Raw genomic sequence first — 11,076 nt, 5'->3', positions numbered from 1 at the left:
CCCTAAATAAGGCCATTGAAGGTGATGAAATCTTAGAGGGCTGGCAAAATAAGTCTCCTGGTTTTTCTCTTTTTTTCCTTTTCTTCCCCTCGTCCTTATCATAAGCCAGCAAATGACAATCACAAAATATGAGAGAAGCTCAAAGGGTGGGTGGACTCGGCTTGGATTGTGAGCCCCTTTTCCAGGGGGTTATTCTTAAGTCTTTCCTTTTGCCTTATCTTTTTACACTGTTACACAGCAACATGCTGACGGCATTTTCTCGTTAGCGGGTTGCTTCGAGTCGGGGAGTTTGCGGTATTGGTCTTACAGACGTCTGGTAACGAGTCAGCTTTCTCACCCTCCTGGCGTTCAACTCTTCAGCCTGGATTTGTTTCAGAAGAATTCTCAGGGGATTAATGAAATGCTTGAGGTGATCAGGCTGCATTGGACAACAAACTTTAAAGATTCTTAGAAGTTCCAGAAGGCAGAGAAGAATAATGAAGATACAGAAATTTCTGTTGATGGAAACGATGCTGCTGTTGTAACAAAAAGTAGCAAGGACTGAGTAGCCTCAGGAAATGCTACAGACTTTCGCTTAAATACTAGAATGGCTGCCGTCTTTTAGAGTATCAGTGGGTGCAGTCAGTGAGGTGAGGGAATGGGAATATTCTTCCCTGACTGTCAGAAAGTCATTGGATGTGGATCACTTTGGTTTTCCTTTACACTGTATCGCCACACACTGTATTGCTGGGGATACAGCATTGTCTGGGATTCAGGTGGGATACGCAACCGTTGATACAGAAAAACACAATCTTACACTGCACATCTAAGTGTGAGAATCCTCCTCTAGCTGGATTGCAGTCTTGCTGTACTTCGAGCGAAGCATGAGGATGATTGGCCTGGATTTCACCTCTGCTTTAACTTGCCAGGCGGAGGAATGGATCTGATGGACAGATGTGTGTTTTGCTCTTACTCATGCAGGCTTCGTTGTTTCTGAACAAGAAGATGGCTGAGCATACCTGAAGAGTAGAAGATGCCGTTATGGCCATGGATGGAATTGGACACTTTAAGACTTCAGGACAAGTTGTTTTTGTCTCAAGACTCTGCTCTAGAGAACTCTTTTGCTCTTGGTTGCCTTCATATTTTCTTCAGTTTGAATTTGTACTCATCTTAACAACAACAATATCCTGGAGCTTCTCATCACGAGGAAACAGGCCGTAGTTTTGGTGGACTGGAACTTGATGTGAGGATTACACCGCTCTGCTGTGTAGTGAAAAGGTGGCTGCACTCCAGACTGGAAATTCTGCTGTGACGTTTTGGATTGAATGATCACTGTGGGATGACGTGTTTAGCTTCCAGTGTAATCAGAAAGTGTAGAAAAAGCAAAGAGATCCTGAGTTGATTCTTTCACTATTAAGCAATGTGGCGTTTAACTTTTATGCACAGGTAGTGTGTAGGATAATCCACTGAAGAGGTCCTGCAATGTCAAGATGAAAGCTTTGGGCTTATGTATAGTAATTTCAACTGTGAATTCTTTGCTTTTTCCATTTTTACTAGACTTTTTAAAATGTAGTTTACAGTCTCTAGAAACCTGAGATGAAGAAATATTATGTAGCGGTTTGTGACAAGCATGCATGTAAGTAGCGTGATATTGGAGGTGTTTTAACTGACAGGTTTTAGTGAGGATGCCATTAACCAATCCATCGGTTATAGGTGGAAACTTCTGACTGTCTTTGGGACTTTTTTCAACCTGTGCACACCTGAGTGATGTGACAACAGGTAGCTAGAGGAATAGTGGGGGGGAAAGCTGTGTTTAAAAACCTTTCAGTACACTACAATTATTCCTGTCCCAAGTACCTGGTGAATTTTTATAGCGGGTTTTGGGTTTATTTATTGTAGAGTTCCTGTGAATTTAATATGCAAACTTTATAAATGCATTTGTGTCCTGTAAGAGCTTTACTGAAAACTGTTGGTGGTTCTGTTGAGTTGTCCAGGTGTTCCCAAACACACAGGCTGAACTGAAAGCAACTTGGCAGTGAAGGGACTTTGGTTTTTTCCCTTTGATTTTGGCTAAAATTTTCAGAAGCATCTAAGTGATTTTTATCAAATGAACGTGTGGGTTAGATAAAATCAGACTATTCCAAACTGTAAATCAGTCTTAATGAGTGCCAGGCTTCTCAGTCACTTAGGTGACTTGCCTCTCAGAAACGTGACCCGAATTGCCTGATTTCCATCCTTACCCCTTTCATTTACCACTTTCTTCATTCATGTTTGGGTTGTGACAGCAGCGGGCGAGGGCACGCAGGGACAGGCGTTGCTGCCTGGAGCCCCGTCGCATCCTTCAGGGCATCTCAGGAGTCACTTGCCCAGGCATCTGCCCTGAGCACAGCTGACAGGGTAGTGCTTGTGAACATGTTGGTACTGTACATTACAAGAATTTTTCTTGAAATACCAGGTGCTTGTTGGACACTTGAATTTGAGTATTTCAAATAGCTATTTTTTTAACAGTGTTTTAAACCATCAGCAACTGGCTGTCTTGATATCAAGTGATGCTCAGAGTGCTGCATATTGACTCCCTTGTATCAAGGTATCAATCACATCCCAGCTCTTCTGAATTCCCTTAGGTAAAATTTGGGAACACTCTGTTGGCCTGGAGGGCTACTTTTAAACATGTTTTTTAGCGATTAATTTTTTTAAATTTACAATTTTTGTATAATCTGTGTTTCCTTAAAACTTTGTTACTGCAAATGTTCTGAGTTTATTGACTATTAAAAGTCATAATAAAAGAGAAGTATGTAGTGAAAATACTTGCCATTGTAATAGTTCATGTTTCCTTAGGAGTCTATGAATATTGTCTCATTGTCCTTTTTAAAAGAAAGCATGAAACTTCAAAGGATTCTAGAGAACTGACAAGTGTGGCTTGTGTAGTGAATACAGAAACAGTGCTTGGCTCTGCTGCCTTTTTATTTTGAGTGGGCTTATTGCTTAGACAACAAATACCTGGTGCATATATTCACATCTTGCCTACTAGATGGTTAAAGTTTAATGCTTTTTGTGATGATTAGAGTATATTTTTATAGGAAGTGCTTTCTTCTGGGCTGCTTCCCTTTATAACCATAAGAAGTAGTAAGCATGGATTTCTTATTTTTGTTTTCCTTTACTTTTCAGGGTGAATTTGTGAATGAATATGTTGGTGAGCTAATTGACGAAGAAGAGTGCAGATTGCGGATCAAACGTGCACATGAAAACAGCGTAACCAATTTTTATATGTTAACTGTAACAAAGGTAAATATTATGTCTTGTTCAACGTAAACTGTTTAGGGTTGAAACTAGGGGCAAAATGCTGGCAGAAGCATCATTCCATGTTTGATGTTATCCTCCTACCGACACTCCAGTGTTTCTCTTTAATGGAATGGGCAAAGAGATGAAACAGCCTGTATCTTAGGTTATGCACTCTGTGCCTATTTCACTTCTGTAAGCACAAATATTCAGACACTTTTTCATAAAACTAACTCTGCGGGGAAAACTTACCACTTTTAACTAATTTAAATTAAGCATATTTTTTGCTGCCTTAGCCATTTTTAGGAAACCTTTTTTTGTTTGTAAGTACTAAATATGTCTTTGTCTTTTTATTTGAAGGACCGGATAATAGATGCTGGCCCAAAGGGGAATTATTCTCGTTTTATGAACCATAGTTGTAATCCAAACTGTGAAACACAGAAATGGACAGTGAATGGTGACATTAGAGTTGGACTGTTTGCTCTTTGTGATATTCCTGCAGGTAAAAAGATGGCACTATTTTGCATGTATACTTTTATCTTGAAATGGCTAAATTCCTAACTTGGCCATGTTTTTTTTCTCTGAAGTTACTTAATACCAGTGACATTTATAGGATCTTTGTCATTCATTGGAGTGGAGACAAATATTTGAGTTCTAGTTTTAGCAGGGATCTTATAGTTAGAAATAGCTGAAAGCTACTGTTAAAGCTAACTACAGGATTTGCTGCTAAGTGCAATGTTAACTCTGTGTTGTGTAAACGCTTACCATAGCATTGATGCTTTCGCCAATATTTGTCTGCTGTGGTATTATCTTTCCATGTTAAGTGTTCTACCTGATCTGTCATTTTAACTGGGTCTGTATGATGGTGTAGCTGCTACTTAAGTCTGATCTAGGCAGAATTTGCTACTTTCAAAGTTTATGAAATCAATGCACTATTTCAAGCTTGCCCTTTTAAAACATATTGCTGCTAGAAGTCAGAGACTATGAAGAGATAAATGCTAATGAAATGTCATTGTCACAAGCCTGTCTTTCCTCAGTGTCTGTGTGGGTGAATTGTTTTTCTTTAAATTTTAGGAATGGAGTTAACATTTAATTACAATTTGGATTGCCTGGGCAATGGTAGGACCGAATGTCACTGTGGAGCAGAAAACTGCAGTGGTTTCCTAGGAGTGCGTCCAAAGGTACATGGATGAAAATTGAAGCTTCTCTTCCCAAAATCAGAGATCTACTGAGAGTAGGGCAAAGAGAGGTTTTTGTTTTATTTAACTTTTTACTTCAGTCTATGTAATACTCTCCACCCTTGAAAGTCTCTAAAGATTTTACGGTTATGCGCAGTAGTGCTATTGTGTCTAGGGTGAAGTTAATTTACCAAATTGTGTTAATTCAGATACATGTGGATGGGCATTTCTGGCTTTTATAGCTTGAAAACTTTTTTTAGTGGATTTAATTTAAGCATAGTTCATGCAAATAATAACCCAAAGTTGATTAAATTAATTTTAATGCAAGGGGTTTATAAAGTGATGGTATGCTGTGATCTTTGTAATTGCTAGACAGCATTTGCAACGGCAAATGAAGAGAAGGTGAAGAATGCAAAATTAAAGCAGAAGAAACGGAAAATAAAAACAGAACAGAAACAGATGCATGAAGACAACTGTTTCCAGTGTGGAGATGGGGGAGAACTAGTCATGTGTGATAAAAAGGACTGTCCCAAAGCATACCACCTCCTATGCCTTAACCTGACTCAACCACCTTTTGGTAAGAGCAATCGTATGGCTTCCTATTCATCTTTTCCTTCCTGCAGCAAGACAATGTTTGAGCTGAAATGCAGTATTCATTTACATTAAATGCAGCGTATTTGCTTTTGCAATACCACTCATTTTTAGAAATGCATCAGATGGCAGTGTTCCTAAATGAGAACTGATGGACAGAGTAATTGTAATACTTTTTAATGTTGTTCTTGTTGCATCTCTCTTAGATCAAATTTCCTCTTCTTATTTTGATTGAAATATAAGCATCATCTTGATGTCCCAAGGTCACCAAGCGCAAGTCAAATGACAGTTCAAGCCACTGACACAGCACGCATGATGTGTAGGGCTCGATTAATCAGTAAATGTGTTTAAATTATCTACTGTATCCTGATGGCACCTATCTTCCATTTGACTTTTTCCATGTTAAGGCATAGTTTTTTGTAGCCAGGGCTCAAATAATTCAGCAATACAACATCTTAATCCGATTGCAGGATTTTGTAAAAGTCCTTATCTCTTTAATCTTCCTGATTCCAAAGATTTCGGTGAAAATAATTGGAAGTCCAATTATTAGATTAGTCTATGATTAAATTAACCAAAAGGCTGCCATGAGTGAAGTTGAATCTCGCATGCCTTTTCAGCATACCAGAAACATGGAAGCTATCCTCAAAATAGCTGATTTGCTGCAGAAAGAAATGATAGCATCTTAGCACCAAGAGCAACTTGAGTTAGGTTTTTTTGTTTGGCTTTGTTTTTCTTTGAAGTTCAGGGGAGGGGGGTTAGCCTGGCCCAGACAGGCTAGTTACAACTTCCTTAGAGGTCTGGAGTCCCATCTTGGTGCTCTTCTCACGCTTTGGGATGCAGGTCTCCACACACTGTCAGTGTGGTGGTCATGTCCCTGTGAAGGAGAGTGCTCTCTTTTTCTCAACAGTAACCCAGCCAAAAGGGACTTCACGTTCGACATAGCAGCAAGAAGCTTTTGATTTTCCTTTTTTGCTATGTTCAGTATACCTTTGCAGTCTGAGAGTTCAGCACATGGTCACACAAATACATGTCTGAATGGTTTGGGCAATCTGGGGTTTTTTATGCTCAAACGTATTTTTACACAATTTACTCTTCTCTGAGCCATTTCTCGCTTATTTTTCAAAACTAATGCATTCAGTCTTCTACATTAAAGTACACTGCAGTTGAACTAAAACTTAATTTGGAGATACCCGTCTGAGTGAGTACTGTATTCAGATCAATAAGAGATGCTCACAAATCAGAAAAATGTACAAAACAAACTCTCCATCTTGCAAGGACATTGGGTGTCTTGATGCCAAAGGAGGTTGATCTAACTATTTTAAGCTCCGGTTATGCATGCAGCAGTGTTTTGAGCCAAATGAGGCCTAAAAAATGCAAAATGACTAAGAACTGTTTCCACTCAGATTCTTGTAAATGAGCAGCAGAAGTAGCAACTACAGTAAGAGCTGATTTTTCTGAACTTTCTTTGCATTCATCTGAACAATTACAACATGAGTAAGGGTTAAAGGCCAGTGCTGTCCCCGAAATGCACTAATTTCAGCTTCCTGTCTCTCTCTTCTCCCTTCCCCTCCCATCCTCAGGAAAGTGGGAATGTCCGTGGCATCAGTGCGACGTCTGTAGCAATCCTGCAGTTTCATTCTGTGAGTTTTGCCCTCATTCGTTCTGTAAGGATCACGAGAAGGGAGCCCTGGTGGCATCAGCGTTGGATGGCCGTCTCTGCTGCTCCGCACATGACCCCAAATCTCCTGTGGCACCTGAGTACTGGAGCAAGATAAAGTGCAAATTGGAACCACAGAATCCTGTAGAAGAAGCAAAGGAGTGAATTTGGTTAAAAACAAACAAGGGAGGGGAGAAGAGGGGCAAACAGGCGATGAACTTGAAGAGACTGCTATGACACATTCAGTCTTTGTCATCGGAGCCATCGTGTGTGAACTGGGAACGGGACCATTTAATCTTAGCAAGCAGAAGCAGGCAGTGGTGTTTGTTTTTTATTGTTTGGTCTTTCTTTTACCCTTGAATGTGCTACAGCAGCTCTTAACTGTTGGAAACCAGAAACATCTTGGCCTTCAGAGAAAAAAGTAGACCTTTTGACAGTGAAAAGAATATTCTGTTTAAAATATGTTCTTTGAGTGTAGAAAGCAAAGCATAGCAACATATTTATTTATTTAATTTTTAAAGGGTGTTGAAGATCTGGTTTGGATCAGTCAACGTGTCTTTAAAAACAAAATAGCAAAGCCAACGTAACTTTTATGTCTAGTTTATGAAAAGAATAAAGCCTCCCCACTCTGTGTAACATTGAGATGCCGTAAAGACAGATGTGGGTTTCAGACCAGGTGACCCTGAAATGCCTCCATTCCAGTACTCATTTTTAAAGGCATTTTGAGAAGGAAGGTTATATATCATGTTAACTTATGAATATTACTGTAAAGCTTTTCCTATGAGAAATCAGGTGTATGACTTACTGGAAGTGCTTGTAACACGAGATCTAGCATTGTTTAAGGAGGGAAGAAATCATGGTTCCTTGCTTGAGAGCTATAACCGGTGTTTGCAGACGGGTGGAAATTCAGAAGGAGCTTAATTGCACAATGGTAATTTCTTTATTCCGCCTAATTTGGAAAACCTTTGTAGTTAGGAGAGCCTCCCGGCCTTGGTCACATACTGCAGCACACTCAGAACTGAAGTCTTAATCCTGCCAGTGGGAGCTCTGCCACTGACTTCTGTAGATGGAGGATTGTTCTGTGCGTATTTGTCATCTGCCAAGTCTGCTCTTGTTTTATGGCAATTATATTAGTGTGATTCTTTATTGCCGCCTTCTCAGACTTCCATTAGCTTCAAAGGAAATTTGAGCGCCTAAGGAATCTGACCCATGTGCATGTTTCTTTTGATTGAATGTTTAGATTTTTTTGCTGAGAGAGATCTTCTAACTTAATCTTCATTGTTAATGAAGCTAAGAAGAATCTCAGCACTTCTTCAGTGAACAGGGTATTTTCTGTCTGGGTAACGGGCCGTATTCACAGCAGCCAACTTTAGCCTCATGAGACAGTTCTCTCTTGGATTTCCTCTGTTAATCAGAAGAGAGACAGGCTCCTTCAGTGAGGCTTTTGAAGTGGCTTAGGTAGGCTCCTGCTCCAGATTTTCTTTTGAAAACCTATCCTCCTCCATTTCTTGTGCAAGGAGCCTAGGGGAAGTAGTTCCCCCAGGCTGAAGTTAGTCTTTGGTGAATCTTCTCCCCTAGCCCCCAGTCTTACAAAGCACTGTGCATCTCTCCCTGCCCTGGTATAGTTAGAGTGTACTTTTGACTTGTATACTGATATTAGCTAACTTTGTGCTAGCTTTTTGCTAATGGGTATTGAAAGCAATCCTGAATGAAAAGAATTAATATCAAGTGTTGCTGGCATCTGGCTAAACTAAGCCTTTGAATTAAGAATTAAGAACCTTGTCTCTGGAAAACTGCTTACATAAACCTACAGGAACATGGTGACTTCTCAGTTTAAGAAAGTAGTAGGCTGAAAAAGTACATGTGGGATTTTAGAACATGTCTTGCCTCTGGCTGATGTCCTTCTCGTCCTCAAATTTATGTACAGGGGGAAAATTTTTTTGTGTGCAATTATAATTACAAATACACTACAATCTCTTTAAGCAGCTGCTGTGCCATTTAACTGATCTGGCAGTTCATCTTCTGAACGGTCTGCAGATGCCTTTCCTACAAACTTGTGGGTGTCTTGGGTGGCATAACTGTGCAGATATCTCGTGGGTCAGTTTATGGTACAGAGGATGGATCTATAAAGCACTTCATCTTGTGGTCCGTACTAGAGTGAATGTCTGAAACACTACTCTTGCTTGAAAGCAGTGCTATATTTTGGTATTTTTTACAAAAAAATTTACAAAAAGGATTTTATTTTTCTTAACATTTTGTGTGATAAATGTCTCTTTTTAAGCTCTTACTGGGGGTGTTTAACCTTTTCAGAAATTCCAAACATAGCTCTTGCTACAGTGTCTGTAAGGCCCGATGTGTTTACTTTATATTATTTATTAGGCTTGGTAATGTTCAGATGATTTTCTCTTGGTCAGAGCATTCTGAATATTGCAAATACGTTATTGTGAGAGTGCACCTACATGCTTTTTTTCATTCTATGTCCATGGTGATTTCCTGACTGGAGGGAAATGGTGTGGTAGCACCAGAACGCCCTCACGAGCGTTTGGCATGGCAGGGAGCAGATAAGAGCCGTGGACCATCAGTCGCCACGTGAGACGTACTGCTGTGACGTGCCGGTGCGCTGAGTTTCGCAGAACATGTGAAGGTTCACAGAAGGCTTAAAAACTTGTAAAATACTGTGAATTGAGGCCTGCTGCTACTCCTGTGCCATGTCACTTGATGTCTTGGTTAACTTTGTTTTCAAACTTCTTACAGGTGCTCCTTTTTTCCACCAAAAAAAGATTAATAATAGCCAACAGCTAGGCTTGGACTTAAAAGGGAAAATAGGAGATTGGTTTATAAACTAGTACATACTTATGAACAAAAAGCCTGAACTGGATTTCACACTGTTGGAGAGAAGGTGAATCTTTCAAAAAACTTTAACATTCTGAGATAAGAAAATACCTAATTCAAGGTATCTTGGTAACTGTAGGGGGTTTGTTCTATATGCCAAACAGAAAATGTTAAAGTATGCGTTTTAACCACACTTTCGCAAACTGAATAGAACAATAATGCAATTCCTTTGTAAGGAAAAGATTTCACAGCTGTGTTTTGATAATTGGCATCAGCAGAGGGGGAGTCAGCTGCTGAATTAAATTTGTGTGGTCTCTAAAATGAGATAAGTAATATTGGGTAGTTTGGTCGTTTCATGCTGAGGCCTGGAAGAAATCCACAGAACTGCTGGTGATTTCCGTTGAGAACTTAAATCTGCTGTTTAAGACTGTCAGTTGTTCCTTAACTGGAACGCACCATCACACTTTTCCCCTACTTTTGTTTTAAATTTTTGAGATAGCACCACGCTTCTGGTAACACCTGACTCCAGCTCTGTCACCGGTGTGCTCTCTATAGCATGCAGTGTCTCAGTTGCTCTGCAAAGTTAACGGGATTTTGTTGTTTACTGGAGCTTTTACTCTACAGTTCGCACCTTAGCACAGTGCAGATGTCCTGCAGACCATGGCCAAATGGTGCAATGGCTGGTTACTACCATTTTCTAAATACATGGTGCAAGCATTAGTTATTGTAGCTTTCAGATTATTAGTATAGACTTGTCCTGTCAGTAGACTGTTGAAGGCATTTGCAGCTCAGGAAGGATAACGTTAAAGGCAATTTTGTGGGCAAATTACCTTCTCTGGTCACCACCATGGTCTTAGAGAATCTGTTAAAATGGAGTAATAGGGCTGGAATGTTTAATTTTGGCCTTTCTTCTAAAAAACGTCTTGTATCTTAATTTCAGGATAGAATGGGAAAGACACAATTACTAGACGTAATTAACAATGAGCATAAAATCTGTATATATTGAAACTTTACAGAAATATGTGGGTGGGGTGGGGGAGGAGGGTGGGAGGGGGGATGTCCAACGCTGGTACGAAGTAGTCACTTTAACATTGAAACCTCTGCCTCATTGAATTCAGGGTTTAATGTACTTGAAGCTCTGCGGTTCCTTATACAGCTTTTTTATTTATACATAACTTTTTTTGTATACTGCATTGAAAATGTCTTTGACTTCCCTGAAGTTACTTTCTGCTCCCACTGTACAGTGAATCTATGGCAAATGGGAGAGTTTTTCAAAGCAGCTGTCTCAGACTTGTGTGTGTTCAAGTGTGTTGCATGAGAGACGGCAACCTTGGAGTAATGCTGTTCCTTATACAGCTTTTTTATTTATACATAACTTTTTTTGTATACTGCATTGAAAATGTCTTTGACTTCCCTGAAGTTACTTTCTGCTCCCACTGTACAGTGAATCTATGGCAAATGGGAGAGTTTTTCAAAGCAGCTGTCTCAGACTTGTGTGTGTTCAAGTGTGTTGCATGAGAGACGGCAACCTTGGAGTAATGCTGTCCCTTTCAGTTTTCC

The 11,076-nt window shown here is 39.8% G+C and overlaps 1 protein-coding gene across 4 annotated transcripts in view; it reads left to right on the top strand.

The window, feature by feature from the left end:
* The window catches only part of WHSC1L1 (Wolf-Hirschhorn syndrome candidate 1-like 1), a 35,168-nt gene extending 27,921 nt beyond the window's left edge, over window positions 1-7,247 (top strand). For 3 of the 4 annotated variants that reach the window (XM_009576307.1, XM_009576305.1, XM_009576303.1), the window contains 5 exons: window positions 3,148-3,264; window positions 3,619-3,760; window positions 4,333-4,439; window positions 4,809-5,013; window positions 6,608-7,247. In XM_009576307.1, coding sequence (XP_009574602.1) covers window positions 3,148-3,264; window positions 3,619-3,760; window positions 4,333-4,439; window positions 4,809-5,013; window positions 6,608-6,849 — 813 coding nt within the window. In that variant the 3' untranslated portion in view covers window positions 6,850-7,247. The remainder of the gene's footprint in view (window positions 1-3,147; window positions 3,265-3,618; window positions 3,761-4,332; window positions 4,440-4,808; window positions 5,014-6,607) is intronic. The other variant, XM_009576306.1, reaches the window with a different exon arrangement.
* Window positions 7,248-11,076: the final 3,829 nt, after the last annotated feature.

This window comes from Fulmarus glacialis, unplaced genomic scaffold (genome assembly GCF_000690835.1).
Source record: "Fulmarus glacialis isolate BGI_N327 unplaced genomic scaffold, ASM69083v1 scaffold31044, whole genome shotgun sequence".
NCBI classification, from domain to species: Eukaryota; Metazoa; Chordata; class Aves; order Procellariiformes; family Procellariidae; genus Fulmarus; species Fulmarus glacialis.
The sequence above is the reverse complement of the archived record's forward strand: the minus strand, read 5'-3'. Positions and strand labels throughout refer to the sequence as shown.